This window comes from Petromyzon marinus, chromosome 14 (genome assembly GCF_048934315.1).
Source record: "Petromyzon marinus isolate PM22_M1 ecotype Great Lakes invasive population chromosome 14, UKy_Petmar_22M1.pri1.0, whole genome shotgun sequence".
NCBI classification, from domain to species: Eukaryota; Metazoa; Chordata; class Hyperoartia; order Petromyzontiformes; family Petromyzontidae; genus Petromyzon; species Petromyzon marinus.
The window spans coordinates 1,508,494-1,526,520 of NC_133680.1; the positions used below are offsets into that span (position 1 = coordinate 1,508,494).

At 55.4% G+C, this 18,027-nt stretch overlaps 1 protein-coding gene across 1 annotated transcript; it reads left to right on the forward strand.

Moving 5' to 3' along the window:
• Positions 1–11,365: 11,365 nt before the first annotated feature.
• Positions 11,366–17,029, forward strand: LOC116942477 (serine/threonine-protein kinase pim-3). The gene is made up of 6 exons (XM_032954456.2): positions 11,366–11,682; positions 12,081–12,187; positions 12,738–12,788; positions 13,225–13,603; positions 14,155–14,331; positions 15,205–17,029. The coding sequence occupies exons 1-6, from the start codon at positions 11,595–11,597 to the stop codon at positions 15,381–15,383; spliced, it is 981 nt and encodes a 326-aa protein (XP_032810347.1). The 5' UTR covers positions 11,366–11,594; the 3' UTR covers positions 15,384–17,029.
• The last annotated feature ends 998 nt before the right edge of the window (positions 17,030–18,027 follow it).

Here is an 18,027-nt window from a genome sequence, read left to right on the forward strand (position 1 = left end):
CCCCCCCCTCTTCCCATAGACCCCCCCCTCTTCCCATAGACCCCCCTCTTCCCATAGACCCCCCTCTTCCCTAAGACCCCCCTCTTCCCTTAGACCCCCCTCTTCCCTTAGACCCCCCTCTTCCCTTAGACCCCCCTCTTCTCATAGACCCCCCCTCTTCCCATAGACCCCCCCTCTTCCCATAGACCCCCTCTTCCCTTAGACCCCCCCTCTTCCCTTGGACCCCCTCTTCCCTTAGACCCCCCTCTTCCCATAGACACCCCCTCTTCCCTTAGACCCCCCTCTTCCCTTAGACCCCCCTCTTCCCTAAGACCCCCCCCCTCTCCCCCTAGACCCCCCCTCTTCCCTTAGACCCCCCTCTTCCCTAAGACCCCCCCTCTTCCCATAGACCCCCCCCTCTTCCCATAGACCCCCCTCTTCCCATAGACCCCCCTCTTCCCTAAGACCCCCCTCTTCCCTTAGACCCCCCCTCTTCCCTAAGACCCCCCTCTTCCCATAGACCCCCCTCTTACCTTAGACCCCCCTCTTCCCTTAGACCCCCCTCTTCCCTTAGACCCCCCCTCTTCCCTAGGACCCCCCTCTTCCCTAAGACCCCCCTCTTCCCTTAGACCCCCCTCTTCCCATAGACCCCCCTCTTCCCTTAGACCCCCCTCTTCCCTTAGACCCCCACCCTCTTCCCTTAGACCCCCCTCTTACCTTAGACCCCCCTCTTACCTTAGACCCCCCTCTTACCTTAGAACCCCCTCTTACCTTAGACCCCCCCCCCTTCCCATAGACCCCCCTCTTCCCTTAGACCCCCCTCTTCCCATAGACCCCCCTCTTACCTTAGACCCCCCTCTTCCCATAGACCCCCCCTCTCTTCCCTTAAACCCCCCTCTTACCTTAGACCCCCCCTCTTCCCATAGACCCCCCCCTCCCGCCGCTGCCGCCATACAAGGGGAGGGGAGGGGGCAAGGCGGGAGCGGGTCAGTGTCAGTGCGCCAGGGTCACGGCGCGAGACGGGCGATGACGCGGTCACGTGACGATCACGCAGCATTCCTGTCGACGTGGACACTCCCATGGCCCCGACTTCTCACATGACCACTAACCCGAGCCCCAACGTTATCATTAACTCCGTCGTTATTCCTAACAACAGCACTCAGCTCTCACATCTGAACCCAACACGAGTCGCCTACTCAAACTCTACCCCTAGCCCTAACACGAGTCTTACAATTTACCCCAACACAAGTCCCAAACCTAACGCTAGCCCTAAAACTCTCCCCAAACCCAACACTACCGCACCCCCCTAACACGATCCCTATCACTAACCAATACCCCCCCATTCGCCACTACGTGCCGGTTATTTTCACGGCGTCTGTGCCAGGCCAGGTGCACTTTGAGGCCACGTGGATTGTCGAAGGCTCGCTGATAGGAGGTCACGTGACAGACCCAGGTGCCATGGGTTGACCGACTGAGATGACTGGCAGATGCACCACCAGCTATACCCCCTACTGTGCCAACTTGTTTAATTTTATCCGCCCGGCACTCCGCTCGTCTGCCCTCCGTTGTTGCTAAAGGGCGACTGCCTCCAACTGCCCAGTCGCAGCGTCCTTCACGAGTCCCCTCCACACTAACCACTACCCCGAGCTCGAACTCTGTCGCCAACACTGGCACTTCTTCCCCAAGCACACCCTCACTCCGTCTAGCCCCTCTCCCTCTCTCCTCCGCACGTGGTCCTGGACCCCTGCGGGCCTCTTCCCCCATCCCCACCCCGCTATCCTCGCCCCATGCCTCGCCAAGGTCACGTCCTGCGAGCGGCATTGCTGATTGGAGTCAGGAGAGAGACGAGGGAGGGCCCGCCGCGCGCTCACAAAGGCGCGAGTGTTTATGGGTCTCATTGTGGCTAATCACGCGGGTGGCGTCACCACAATTAAAGCCATTACGAGCCCATTGCTGGGGAGGGGGCGGTATGAGGGGGCACGGAGGGGGGTGTAGCGGTGGGTGGGTGGGGGGGACTGTGCAGACAGATCAGCGGGGTCGTTGTTACGTAACCCAGTACACGAACAGATGCCATCACTCAGCACCACCGCCACTGTCAGCTGACGAGGGCAGCGGCGCATTCGTAATGAATGTTGCGCGCGATATCAATCCACTGCTGGATGAAGGCCTCCCACACCCTCCCATGTGGTGTCGGTCTTCGCAGTAGTTTTAGGTGAAGCACCACGACCGGTCTATATATAGACTGCATGTGTGTATATACTGTATGTCACTCGCTCACTCATGTTAACTCTGGCAGGGAATCGAACTCAGGTTGACGGCTTTATGACAGGAGTGTGCTAATCATTGCGCCACCGCTCAAATGAACACCCCCCCCCCCGAACACGCACACACAGGCAAACTCAACACATTAACCTTAAAATAAATAAATATACGGGCGACGTTTCGGGCAATGGCCCTTCAGAGAACACACAGAGGCCAAAGAGAAAATTAGAGTGGAGAATGAGGGTTGGACTTTAGACTTCACACCTTGGGGCCCCGATGAGAATTATTATTTAAAATATGTCGCCCGATTAACAGTTTTTTTTTTATATTACCTAATAGTAGCAGTTAGATAACAGCAGCAGTTAGATAACCTGCGCACATCCCCAGCCAAAACGATCGAAATGGATCGATTCGTCGATTCATCGCCACTCTCCCGGGTGACTCTGTTTTTATCTAACAGTTGCTGAGCAACAGCGCCCAGAGGACCACAAAAACATGAAGCGGCCAGCAAGAAACAGCACTACTATGGACGTCGCAACAGATAAGAGTGTAAACACGCGTATTGAATTGAGCGAGGTTATTTATTATACGAGCCTGGGCAGAATGAGTCGAAGAGGGAAGTGAGGTGAACTGCAGTGTGGCGGTGTGTGGGAGAGTGCGTTGTTGTGACTTAGTGTGGTGTGTGAGCGAGTGAGCGGGTGGGTGAGCGAGTGGGTGGGTGTGTGGGTGAGCGAGTGGGTGGGTGTGTGGGCGAGCGAGTGGGCGAGTGGGTGGGTGGGTGGGCGAGCGAGTGGGTGGGTGGGTGGGCGAGCGAGTGGGTGGGTGGGCGAGTGGGCGGGTGGGTGGGCGAGCAGGTGGATGGGCGAGCAGGTGGGTGGGCGGGCGAGCGGGTGGGTGAGCGAGTGAGTGGGTGGGTGGTTCAGCACAGTGTGGTGGATGAGACGGAGCGGTGAGTGATCACACCGCGCCCTCATCACGGGTGGAGGAAACGGTGAGTGAAGTGGCTGTGAGTCGAGTCACAAACTCTCGGCTTAGACACGGCCGTGGTGGGGTCGTGAGCCCGCGCGGCTTCCCTATCATCTCTTCGGGGTTCTTAAAACGAGTACCAAGTTGTGGGACATCTCTCCAGAACGGTTGAACACAGCACGGACGAGACAATGTTTTGGGAAGCTTGGGGTGGCCTTGATCCAGCAGTGGATTGATCACGGCTGATAATGACGATGATGACTCCCCTGACCGTCCATCCTGTGCTACTTGTCTCGGCTTAACTAAACACTCGAGGAGCGGGGACTTGGATAGAGGGATGGTGGGTAGATGGGAAGTTGGGGGTTCAAGGAGATGATTGCTACTTGGCGGGGGGGGGGAGGTCCCGAGTGCGGTGGTGGGAGGCTCCTCGTGCCTGGACCTCAAACAGGGTCACACGCGGACTCCTACCCACGAGTACCCTCGCGTGACCCCCCCCCCACTCGTTCTTGACAGACAACAAAGGGCGGCGGCACGGCACCCGCACGGTCGCGCGCGCCGGGGACCCCGTGTCCCTCGGGGACCGGACAGAGGCGGCCCAGACTCCCGACCCCCGTGGACGGCGCGTCCGGCACCCCGCCACGCGGTCGCCACGCTCTCACCACGCCCGTGTCACCCTCAACACCTCCACACCCCCACCCCACCGCATGCAACACCCGGCACAGCGCCGTGATGATCGCAGCGGGACAGAGTTCGCTGCTGTTTCGCTCATGCGCCGTGGCGCCCGGCTGCCACGTGCCGCGTGCAGCTCCACGGAGGATTCCTCGAATGCATGGGCAGGTGGTGATTATGGCGGTGATGATGGTGGTGGTGATCATAGAGATAATGGTAATATTGATAATGGCGGTGCTGATGTTGATGACAAAGGTGGCGTTGATTGAAAATCATGGAGATAATGATGATGGTGGTGATGGTGATCATAATAATAGTGGTGATAATTGTGATGATGCTGATTGTGCTTATGATATTGGTGATGGTGGCAATGTTGATGATAATGCGGTGGTAATGATAAGTGTGATAATGGTGATGATGGTGTTGAATGTTTATTTCCAGGTCCGCTTCAACATCTCCCGCTCACACCCACTCGTGCCGCCAGCGTGCAGAGCGGTGGCGCAGTGGTTAGCTCGCCCTCACGGCCACCAACACCAGTGACGATGGATTATCTGAACCAGTTCTGAGCCTAGCTTAGGTCGACTCAGCCTCAAATGAGTACCTGATGCAACGTGGAAAAACATTGACACTGGGGAGTGGCCGGGTGTGGTGTTGCCCACCCTCCGCCCCTCGTGTGCCGTAGCGGCCTTCACGGGTGCTTGCCCCAACAATCTGTTAGGACTATATGGGGGGGTCGCTGTGTGGGTGATATTCATTGAATGCATTAAAACTATATCCATTACAGATTCAACGTGTGCTTTCATCTACTGGACATCTGTGAAAAGGAGCTTTATAGCTCATCGGATTCCTCTTGCAGTCTAAATAAAATTCTGATTCTGTGTACGCGGTTTTTTTTGCTATGCACATGTTAAATGCCAGCCTGCACACATATTGCCAAACGAGATGTTCCATTTTGATTTAAAGCTTTCGTGACTGCAGTAATTCATATTCTTAGCTCTTCCGGTAAAGTCACGTTGAAGGAAAACAATAAAATAATAAAATATATATAAAACAATAAAAATTCTCACGACGTTTCGACCATAACACAAACGGTCGTCATAAGGTGTGTCGGTTCGCATTAATTTATTTATTTTTAAACGGTGTATTTATTTATAAAAAAAACGTCAGCGCTACGTGCAGCGATTTGGCAGTTTATTTAGAAGGACTAGTCCATCTATGTTCTGAAAAGACGAGGGCGGAGACGAAAAATTAATGTATGCTATCTGAAAGCCACTGTAAGCGTGAACAATCAATTAAGACCTGAAATGGTTTATCAAATCTTTCCAATGATTTCTAAGCCAGAATCCATCTTCTCGATTGAAATTGTCTCTATGCTTGTATATGTGGATAGCCTCATGAACGAATCTCTCATGGTAGCCAGATGGCTTACAAATAACCTCTGTCTTGGAGAAGTCAATGTCATGTGAGCCTACTGAATTATAACAATGATCTGCCACGGACGAGGTGTTGGTCCTACCGTGTTTAAGGTCTGCTTTGTGTTCACGAATGCGGTCCGAGACATGGCGTTTGGTTTATCCAATGTAACTACTTGAATAAACACAATATCCAGGTCCATTTCAACACATTACGTAAAATCCGTGATCTGGTTCCGTCTGTAAAAGATGTGATTCCGGACATACAGTACCCTGGTGTCTACAAACTAAATTGCCTCTGTGGTAGTAGTTATTTTGGAGAAACCAAACGCCATGTCTCGGACCGCATTCGTGAACACAAAGCAGACCTTAAACACGGTAGGACCAACACCTCGGCCGTGGCAGATCATTGTTATAATTCAGTAGGCTCACATGACATTGACTTCTCCAAGACAGAGGTTATTTGTAAGCCATCTGGCTACCATGAGAGATTCGTTCATGAGGCTATCCACATATACAAGCATAGAGACAATTTCAACCGAGAAGATGGATTCTGGCTTAGCAATCATTGGAAAGATTTGATAAACCATTTCAGGTTTAATTGATTGTTCGCGCTTACAGTGGCTTTCAGACAGCATGGATTATTTTTTCGTCTCCCCCCTCCTCTTTTCAGAACATAGATGGACTAGTCCTTCTAAATAAACTGCCAAATCGCTGCGCGTGGCACTGACGTTTTTTTTATAAATAAATACACCTTTCAAAATAAATAAATTAATGCGAACCGACACACCTTATGACGACCGTTTGTGTTATGGTCGAAACGTCGTGAGAATTTTTATTGTTTTATATATATTTTATTATTTTATTGTTTTCCTTCAACGTGACTTTACCGAAAGAGCTAAGAATATGAGATGTTCCATCTCAAGGGATTATCTAGATGAAATATTGAAAAACCCCAACAAAATATCCACTGCTGGATGAAACCCTCGTCAGGCCGCGTCAACAACGCCGATGGCTCGTTCACGATGCAACTCCCAGAGAGCTCCGACACACGAACTGATTCCATCGCTCCATCTCCCCCCACCACCACCACCTCCTCCTCCTTTAGCCTGCTACTCCGTCACCAGTCTCGCCCACCATCCCTTCTCGGCCACGTGTCGAGCACGGCAAGTCCACCAAACCCCACTGGCTGCGCCCACCCACAGTCGCTCTGCGTTCGCCAACCCCACGGATCGCGGCTTGCAGCGATCCACGTGCTCCTCACCGCTCCTCCAGACCCTCGGTGTCTCTGTGCAATTGGCAAACGCGCGTCACCACCACCACGAACGTTCACGCAACGTTCAGCGGCGGTTCGCATTGACTTGGTTATCCAGGATGGCCACGCTGAATCGTCGGACTCTTTTTTTTAGAGGGGTTCCTGCTGCTGCTTCATTGGAATCTTTACTTGAAGATGTTTTCAGCGCAATTTAGTGATTAGGTCATTATTATTCTTATGATATTAAGTGGGAGTAAACCTGAGCACCCCGGAAAAAAACCCACGCCATGCGCGAGGGGGCAACAACATCCCCGTACAAATGGAAACAGATGGAGATTCGTCTACCCTTGCTGTGCTGCCTTCTCCTGTCGAGCCAGGGTACGGCTCCCCGTCAACGTCCACTGGAAGGGAGTTTCCCAACCTCTGTGTGCGGTGAGCCACCAACCCTCGCTGATGACTGTGCAGGGCTGCGTCACAGAAAGCCACGTGCATTTTGATCACCACCTCAACCGGGCCAGATTCACTCTCCATCTCTCGAGGCACGGAGAGGCGATGATGCGGCCACCCGACCCACAAGTGAAAGATGCGGCATGACCTCCACGTGCTACCATGGCCACGAGGAGCGTGCGTCGCATCAACCTGCCCCGCACGGAGATCTGTTGCTAGAGGCGTACCGCTGTCTCCTCTTCCTAGCTACTCACAAGGAAGCCACCGTTGAGAGAATCGCGGGACTCGAGACGTCCCGTGGTGAGCTCTTCCCGTCGTGCGGAAGTCGACGACGGAGTGGAGTTACGCACTCATCATCGTCACCACCATCATTACAATTCGCACCGCTGTCCTCACGAAAAAAAATGTATTCATGGCTAACATCAATACTGTGGGGGGGGGGGGGGGGGTGGGCAACGTGGCAAACGAAAACAGAGAGAACGCGTTATCTTTAAGCCACCAAGCACACGGTGGTGGTGATGATGATGAGGCGACCCTCGGGAATTCACTGAAGGCGCACCGGGATCGATGTCATGAAATGGACGTACGCTGAACTTCTTTCGCACTGTACTAAGCCAACCGTGCTAATCGGAGGTGCGGGCAAGGACAATAAACTAAGCACAGCAACAAGCAGTTCTAAAGAAATTATTTTTGTCAATCTAGATGATGATTAAAAAGTGCATAGCTCCAGTGGCTTCCTAATATCGGAAAGAAGAGCGTTCTAGACGGCCGCAGAAGTGCATTTGAAAGCGCGCGGCAAACTCCACTCCATTCATATAGAAACTCGCCACCATGCGTGTGGTGGCATTTAGATGGCGCCCTCCCTCTCTCGTCTTTAACCACGCTGACCGAATCCCCTCCCCATAACCACCTTGCCACCCCCCCCCCCCCAAGGCACCCACCCAACACGATCGATGAGAGTTATTAATACATTATGTTCGTGAAAATGGTGGTGCGAATGATGATGATGATGAGGACCACCAGCACACATTGACAATGAGTACAACAACAGCAGTGATGTTGAACCGAACACGCGCACACGGTGACATCTGACCACAAATATCCCGCACGCTGCCACGCTCCAGCGGTGGTTTCAGCGGGAATCCCGCGTGCCCCTCCCCCCGTCCCCCCCCCCTCATTCCACACACAGCCACGTGGACTTCGCTTGGCTTCATGTGTCACCTCCGCCGTGTCAGGATCTCGTGTTTGTGTCTCGTGTCTGCGTCCCGTGTTTATGCCCTGTGTCTGTGTCCCGTGTCTGTGCCTCGTGTGTCGGATGGGCCTCCTCTACTTTAGAGGGAGCTCTGAAGGTTATTTTGGCCTAACCCTCCACACTGACCTGGCATCTTGGAGGATGTACAAGTCCCCGATAAGTCTGGCCTCCACTGCACAGTCATACCAAGCGTTTATTTTTGCGAACAGCACTTACGCCAACATTTTGTGAGAGGCTATACGGTGGATCTTTGTATTTACATGTATGTACGTGTGTACATCTCCTGGCCACACCACCCCATCGTGCACCGTATTGGCCTTGGCTAACACCACTTGCCCGAACACTCTTCATGCCTACACGGGGGAGCTTTGTTTTCGTCTTTCTTCGACGGTTATCATCCGCACTGGGAAGACAAAGGCAGCCGGGCGTGGTCCTGGTTACCACCACCCCTTAGTGAGCCGTACCGGTCTATCAGAAATGTTGGCTAACAGCACTTACCCCGCAACGCCGTGTAGGCTACACGGGGGACCTTTGCCTTCGCGGATGCCGTGTAATTGCCACGTGCTCGGCACAGGCGACATGGGCAGTGGAAAATTTTCTGCATGAGCAGCAGCAGCAGGGGTCCGTGTGCAACCCACTTGCCGGGTCCCATACGTGCAGTCCCGACGTGACCCCTCGTGACCCCGTGTACAAGAAGACCGTGTGGAGGGCTACCATGCCTTGGAACCCCCTTGTGACCCCGTTTGACTGCGCCTGACCCCGCGTGTGAAGGTCCTACCTATTGTGGCGGGGCTGGGGTCGTGTTTAGAGGACCCTGCATGACCCCTGTGTATAGGGATCCTATATTCACGATCCCCTCTCTTGCCCCCTCATCGTGAATAGCGATTCAGGATTGACACCTTACGGAGGGGAGTCCCGGGCATAGATATGGGATCTCGCGTGACCCCGTATTCTGTATAGGGAGAGCCATGTGTAGGGGTCCCCGCGTGACCCTGTATCTACTGGACGTCTGTGAAAAAGAGCTTTGTAGCTCATCGGATTCATCCACCATAAAAACAAATTCTGATTTATGGATCCCATGTTGACGATCACCTCTTGCCCCCTCTTCGTGTATCGGGATCGAGGCTTGACCCCAGAAGGAGGGGAGTCCCGGATATAGGTATGTGATCCCGCGTGATCCCCTATGTAGGGAGAGCCATGTGTAGAGGCCCCCGCGTGACCGCCGTGTGTATAGGGGTCCGTTCTCAGGTAACCCCGCGTGTAGCGAGTTGACCTCTTGCGTGTGTGGACGGGTCCCCGCGTGACCCACCGCGCGTGCGGGGGGGGGGTGTAGAGCCCACGTGACCCCGGGTTCTTACCTCGTGGTGCACGAGGGCCGCACGTGGGGAGCTCACCTGCTGCTCACTTCAGAGGCCCGGATAAAAATAGTATCTGGCGGACGAGATGAGCTCTGATGATAAAGACACAGCGAGGTCGGTTCGAAGGGTGGGGGCGGTGGGGGGTAAAGCGGCTGTGTGGGGGGTGGCAGGAGGGGTGAAAGGGTGGGGGGGGTGAGCCATAGTGTAGCAGTTAGCGCGTTGTCCTACGAACCCGGCCACTGGAGTTCGATTCCCGCTCACGGCCACAAACACAAGTGACGATTATCTGAACCAGTCCCTAGCCCTTCCCTAGGTCGACTCAGCCTCAAATGAATACCTGCTGCGATGCGTAAACATTGCCAGCTAAGGAGACAAAAAGGCGACCGGACGTTGTGCTGGCCACCCACCCCCTCGTGTGCAATGCCAGGCTTCATGTGTGCTCGCTAACCGCACTTGCCCCAACAATCGGTCAAGGCTATACGGGGGATCTTTGTCTTTGGGTGGGTGAGCAGCCTGTGGAGTTCCCATGCACGTGGCAGAGGGGGAGTTCGGTGGAAACGGGGTGGAAGGATGGGGGGGGGGAGTTTATGATTCTCGTTTATGATTTCTTTCCCATAATAATCGTGGGAATTTGCTGCTGCTAATTCGGGTCGCGCACGTGGCTGCCCGCTCGCTTTGGGAAAGTTTGACCCTGGCCGCAGAGGCGAGTTCTTGTCAATAAGTGACTCGGCTGACTTTGAGCAAAAGTTACTACGGAACGCACAGGCGGCGCACAGCGCTCACTGCTATTGTGATGACGATTTTATGTTGATATGATGATGATCATGCTGTTATGATGAATGAATGTTCACATGATACTGATGATAATGCTGTGATGACGACAGTATGTGTGCGGTGCTGATTATTGTATGATGATGATAATGATGCGGTGATGATGGTATGTTTATCACGTGATGGCCATGATGATGATTATATATGATGTCATATTGATGACGATAATAGGAATGATGATGATGTGATAGCTGATGATGTGATGGCTATGATGATGGCATTCCTTTGTGCTGATGATGTTATGATGACATGTTGAAGCGGTGCTAACATCACAAGAGTCATGTGATGCCGATTATGCCAATGCTGTGACGATTTACCACGATGCTATGATGCTGCTGTTGTAATGACGGTGACGATGAGACAACCGTGACGAGGTGACGATGGTAGCGATGAGAGTGAAGAAGTGGATGACGACGGCGCTGACGAACAGCGATGCGAGAGTGAGCATGAGTCACTCTGCTCCGCCGCTCGGAGCGCTGGGCCGAGGCGCCTCATCAAAACACAACCCGCGTCATCATCCTCAGTTTCGGGGGTGCGCAACGCCAGGCGGGTGTGGTGGGGGAGGTAGAAGTGGGGGACCCAAAGGTTTCGGAGGGGGCCTTGAAGGGGGGGGGGAACTCCGTGAAGCCCCCCCCCCAGCACCCCCCCTTTCCTTCAATACATACAAATCCCTTCCGACCACTCATTTGTTTGAGTGGTACTGGACTGAGACGCGAGAATTCTCGGCATGCGGTGCTCCTCTCCCCGCCCCCCTCCCTCCCTCCCCCCTCGTTTCTCGCCTCCTCCCACCCACGCCAGAGGATTTCCCCTCCGCGGAGGGTGGCGGTGGTGGGGGGGGGTGCTGGCGCTAGGGGATTGCGAGGGGGGTGGGGGGGGGGAGGTGCCTGCGCTCTCTGATTGGACCGTGGCGGTGTTTATATGAGGGGGCGTGTGAGAGCGGGATGCCTCACAGAGACGCGGCGACACCGAGACGCGAGCACGCAGAGGAGACGACGCCGAGACACTGTAGACACTAACGGCGGGACGGCACGGAACCTTCGCGTGGTGTTCAAATCACCTCCTCGGTACTCGCGATCTAATCGCCTCGTGCTACCTCGTCCACCATCCTCTCGCCATCTTCCTCCCTCCTCTTCATTTTCGTCTGCACCGGCTGGGGATAGACCATGCTGCTGTCGAAAAAAATCGGAACTTTAGCGCACATGTGCTCGCCTGCCACCGTGGACTTACCCGGCAAGCTGCAGATTAATCACAGTGAGTACCATCATCGTCAAAGTCTTCATCATCATCAACTCCCATCATCATCAAACCCCATCATCATCAAGCGGAAGAATCCACGAGAGGAATACATTATCCGCATCATCATAATCATGATTCAAAATCGTCATTATCACCATTGACATCGTCACCGTAACCATCACTCCCATCACCATTGACATCGTCACCATCACCACCACCACCATCGTTATTCTCATCACCACCACCACCACGCCTACACCGTGAGTCATGATTCGCCGTCATCGCTGCCGCTCCGGGTCCCCCCCTCGCCTCCTCTCACCGCCCGGGTCCCCTCTCCGAGTCCCCTCTCCTCTTGCCCGTGGTTCCCCGACACCCCCTACTTCCCCACTGACGCGTCCTCTCCACGTTTTCAGGCCGGGAGCGGGAGAGTCTGGAGAAGCTGTACCGCGTGGGCGCGGTGCTCGGCAGCGGTGGATTTGGCACCGTCTACGAGGGCGTGCGACTCAGCGACAACCTCCCGGTACGGCACCCCTCATCTAGACCCTCATCTACCCCTAGCCCCTCATCTACCCCTAGCCCCTCATCTACCCCTAGCCCCTCATCTACCCCTAGACCCTCATCTACCCCTAGCCCATAATATATCCCTAGCCCCTCATCTACCCCTAGACCCTCATCTACCCTAGACCCTCATCTACCCCTAGACCCTCATCTACCCCTAGACCCTTAGACCCTCATCTACCCCTAGACCCTCATCTACCCCTAGACCCTCATCTACCCCTAGACCCCCATCTACCCCGAGACCCTCATCTACCCCTAGCCCATAATATATCCCTAGCCTATAATCTCCCCATAACCCCGAGTCTAATCGTAACCACTAATCTACCCCCTAATTCCTAAATTTGCCCCAAACACTTACGTGTGACCCCTAGACGTGCCCATGCTCCTGTGGCTCAGCCTCAGCTGTAAACCTCATGACCCCCAAGCCCCCCCCCCACACCCCCAAGCCTGCCGGCGCGTGTGCCCTGTCCGGTCACTGACCGCTGCGCGTCCCCCCCGTGCCTCTCCCGCAGGTCGCGATCAAACACGTGGGCAAAGACCGGGTCACGGAGTGGGGGCAACTGGTGAGCGCACCCTGCACCTCGACACCCTGCACCCCGATACCCTGCACCCTACTACACACACACACACTGAACGCTACACAAACACACCCTGCGCAGAGCATTCCGCACCCCGACGTCCTGCAGCGCTGCACAGGCGACGACCCCTCGCACCCCGCCTAAAACACTCCCCGCACCACGCCCTTGCACCACGCGCGTCCCGCGCCTGCACCGCTCACTCATTCTGTTAGCACCGCACCCAGAGCATTGCACCCCGCGACACACAAAAAAACCCGCATTGCACCCTGCACCATTGCACCCTACACGAACCTTACAACCAAGTATCCTGCGTGTACCCACCTAACCCTGTAACGCAGCACCACACCCTGCACACACAATCACACACGCGCGCACACCGTGCACCCCGACTAACACCCAGCCCCCTGCTTCTGTCCCGCAGCCGAGCGGCGCGCTCGTCCCGCTCGAGGTGGTGCTCATGAAGAAGGTGCTGCAGGCGGGCGCCTCTCCGTGCGCCGGCGTCATCCGCCTGCTCGACTGGTTCGAGAGAGCCGACAGCTTCGTGCTCATCATGGAGAGGCCCGAGGCGGCGCGGGACCTCTTCGACTTCATCACCGAGCGCGGCGCCCTGGCCGAGTCCGTGGCGAGAGGCTTCTTCCGCCAGGTGGTGGAGGCGGTGCGGCACTGCCACGCCTGCGGGGTCCTGCACCGCGACCTCAAGGACGAGAATATCCTCGTCGACCTCAAGAGAGGAGAGCTCAAGCTCATCGACTTCGGCTCGGGCGCCCTGCTCAAGGACACGGTCTACACCGACTTTGACGGTGAGCAGGGGGGTGGGGTGGTTGCAGGAGGGTGGTCGCTCTGCTGGGGTAGGGCGGGGGTCGTGGTTCGAGAGCCGTCGCAGCGTTGGCTGGCGGAGGGCGCTCCGATCCTTCCTTGAGGTGGGGGGCGAGAGGGGCGGAGGATGGGGAGAGGAGATGGCTTGGCGGGAGCAAGAGAGGAGTGCGAGGGGTGCGGAGGATTGGGGGTGGGGTCGCAGGGTGCGGGGATGGGGGGGGGGGTCTGGGTGGGTGGGACGGGGCTGGGTACGGGGCGGGCGGTCTTCCCGCGCTTCGCGCCGAATCAATGAAAAAAAACCACGTGGCGGCGATGCCGCTGCTGGTCGTGGTGCTGATTCCACCGCTGCTGGTCGTGGTGCCGGTGTGCATACTGCATGGCTGGGGCTACGCTGCAGCTGCTATTGCTGCTACCACCACCACTACTACCGCCAGCGTTGCCGCCGCCGCTGCTCGTGCTGCCGATGAAGACTGATGGATGAATGTTCCGAGCCGAGCGTGACCACGTTGCCTCCCCGCCCTCTCTCCCCGTGCAGGCACGCGCGTCTACAGCCCCCCCGAGTGGATTCGCTACCACCGCTACCACGGCCGCTCGGCCGCCGTGTGGTCCCTGGGCGTGCTGCTCTACGACATGGTGTGCGGCGACATCCCCTTCGAGCACGACGAGGAGATCCTGCGCGCGCACGTGGCCTTCAGGAAGCGCGTGTCCCCCGGTGAGACAGCAGCGCCCCCTGGCGGACCGAAAAGCTCCCCACACACACCCACGCACCCCCACACACACACCCACACACCCACACATATCCACACACACACCCACACACACACACACCCACACACACCCACACACACATCCACATACACCCACACACACACACCCACACACACCCACACACACACACCCACACACACATCCACACACACCCACACACACCCACACACACCCACACACACATCCACACACACATCCACACACACATCCACACACCCACACACACACCCACACTACCCCCACACACACATCCACACACACCCGCCCCACTGCACTGCACCGCAAGCCCGTTCGATCGATCAAGTGAATGAATGAACGAAGAGGTGTGGGCAGGAACCACACCCCCTACCGTTCTTGCGCCGCGCCATCACCATCATCATTAGCATCGTTGCGGAGAATAAATTGTCATCACCACAGCATCGTCATCGTCGTTCAACATCATTGGTCATGTTCAAGCCACTGCTGGATGAAAGCCTCCTCACTGCCACCTATCGTCTCCACACATTAAAAAAAATCCCTATTGGCCTATTTATTGGCTTCCCACACCAATAATTATTTTCAACATTTGTACTTTTTTGGCAAGCACACTCTGGATCAGTTTCAGTTAAATAATTGATACGATTTTGATTTTAAAATAAAATAAATTTTAGATATATAACAAACTCCAGCAATAAGCTCGAGGCAGTGGTCATGACTCGAATAGCTGAATAAGAGTTAGTGGCTACGCTTAGTTCTAGAGAGCAACGCGTTCGGATGTATCTTTACCCCTGCTCGACACAGCTGACACTCCTCCTCCCTTCCCCTCTGCCGTCGCCAGAATGCCAAGAGCTTATCCGCGCGTGCCTCAACGTGCGCCCGTCCGAGCGGCCGTTGCTCGACGAGATCCTCGCTCACCCGTGGCTCGCCGAGTCGGAGAGCGAGGGGGAGCCGGCGCTGCCGCTCGCCAAGCGCGACCAGTCCAGCACGAGCTCGAGCAAGGAGAGCCTGGAGCTGTGAGGGGGGGAGCTCTGACGCAGCGGACCCCGCTGCCTCTACACTACCTCCCGCCCGCCGGCTCGCTCGCCGGTGGGCGGACGTGACCCTCCCCCCGCCACGGGCAAGGTCTTCCAATGAACTGGCTCCGGTGGTCGGGCACACGACTCGATTCGCCTGGGGGGGCTCTCGGAGAGGGTCAGAACCCCAAATACCTCTTTTTCCAGGCCGGCTCGGCGCGCACGTGCGGTTCGATAGCCAACCGGCTGTTTTTCCACCTCCGCCGCGAGAGGCCGAGCCGTGCCGCTGACGTCGCGCGCAGACGGACGAGCCGGCGACGCCGCGTCCTCGGTGTTACTGACCGTCTGACCGACGTCGCACCCAACAAACGCACCGTTAGTCCCCCTGCCCTGCTCGGCCCCGAGACAGACCCAGATGTCTCGCGACGGCATGGGTCTGGCTCGGCGCCGAAAAGAGTGGAACACCGCCCGTACCGTGAGGGCCCCGCACTGGCTCGGATTGGACGTGCCAGTGACAAAGGGGGTGCACACAAGAAGACGGGGCCCGCCCAGGAGTCTCTCCTTTCCAAGGAAGCTGGGATGGGCCCCCTCCCCCCAGGAGGGGGGGTGACGTGGAGGCCGTGGGCTAGCCGGGCCCACGCCTCCAGCGTCACGGTCTGCCTTCGGACCCCCTTGCCTCGCCAGGGCTCAGCACAAGCAATGCAACTGCGGGCGCGCGGAGATATAGGCGCAATCGTGTGTGTGCGTGAAACGACGACCAACCGCTGCTGTAGGACACATCGCTGCAGCCAATCACGAGCCCTCACCAGAATTCCTAAGTTAATCCTCAATCCCAAAACCTATCTGACCCCTCAAGCCAGGGCAATGGCAATGGTGCCTGGAATTTAATGAATGGGACTCCTGTGCTATTTCCCCCAATATTCTAAACTCTTATCTTGGGCCCCTCTGGCCCATGGGCCCCAGTGCAATTGCACTGTCTGCACAATCGATATCCACGCCACAATAGAGACCCGTCGACTAAAGGAAGAGACACAGACTCACATGGAGACACAGACTCACATGGAGACAGACTCACATAGAGACACAGACTCGCATAGGAGACCAATAGCTCACATAGAGATTCTTAGACTCGCATTGACACCCAGACTAATATAGCCCCAGTTGGCAAGGTTGGCATAGCCCCTGGTCCATGGGTCTATGGTGCAGTTGCACCGCCTGCACACTGCACCGTTTGTCCACTCAGCGCGCCCCATGAGTCCCCGAGACAATGCTCGTGATTGGTTGCAGCGGTGTTTACAACAAACGACAACACAGCGATGCTTTTCACTGAAACGCCAGAAGATGGGTCTTATTTTGTGCACAATATACTGTACAGATATTTGTATTTATTTATCGGTTCCGTATTTTAAAAAGGAATAGCTGTTTGCAGGCTTTGAGATAATTTATTTTTTATTTATGAGTGACGCTGCACGAGTGCGTGTGTACATGCAGAGGGGTCGTGGTGCCGCACCGCCCCGCGCGTTCCAAGGCAGCTCGTTTTAATTTAACGCCTCTAGTGCGCCATCCGTGTAAATATCAGAGACGAGAAAGGAAAGTTGACGTTATTTTTTTATCGTGGAATTCAAAGAATAAAGATTTGTCCTTTTGTAACTCTGGGCTCACGTCTTGAGTTTTGGCTCCTGAATGCACCTGCACGATTTCTGGAGGTAGCACCCACAGCAGTATCATCACCCACAACATCATCACCCTAGCAACAGCATCACCCACAGTTCTATCACTCAGCATCATCCACGGTACCATCATCCCCAGCATCATCACTCTAGCAACAGCATCATCCCCAGCATCACTCGCAGCATCATCACCCTAGCAACAGCATCATCCTCAGCATCACTCACAGCATCACCCACAGTTCCATCGCCCACAGCATCATCACCCTAGCAACAGCATCATCCCCAGCATCACTCACAGCATCATCACCCTAGCAACAGCATCATCCCCAGCATCACTCACAGCATCATCACCCTAGCAACAGCATCATCCCCAGCATCACTCACAGCATCACCCACAGTTACATCGCCCACAGCATCATCACCCTAGCAACAGCATCATCCCCAGCATCACTCACAGCACCATCACCCTAGCAACAGCATCATCCCCAGCATCACTCACAGCATCATCACCCTAGCAACAGCGTCATCATCCCCTGCATCATCAATTACCCAATTGGAATATACAGCGCAATTGTCCCCTACTACGAAAATTTGGCAGGAGCCTCCTGCATAAGAGTCATGAGGCTCGGTGAGGCTTTCGTAACAAGCGGAATACTAATTTTAAATATTCACTCAGAGCAACATCATCCATAGCAACAGCATCATCCACGTCTTCCATCGCAAAAAAATCACCCACGTGCATATAAACATCACCCATATCGACAGCAAATTCCACATCATCACGCATAGCAATGGCATCGCTCAGAAATAAGCGTATAATTACGACATTGAAATCCATTGATGGGGTTTGTACGACTAAATCAGTCTGCGGTGTATCCATTCCATACAGCCCAGTGCACGACTGTTGTTGTGATTCTGCACTGCGGGGAATGTTGGGTCCACGGGACCAGCCCTTGCAAAGCCACTTGAGGCGCTAGC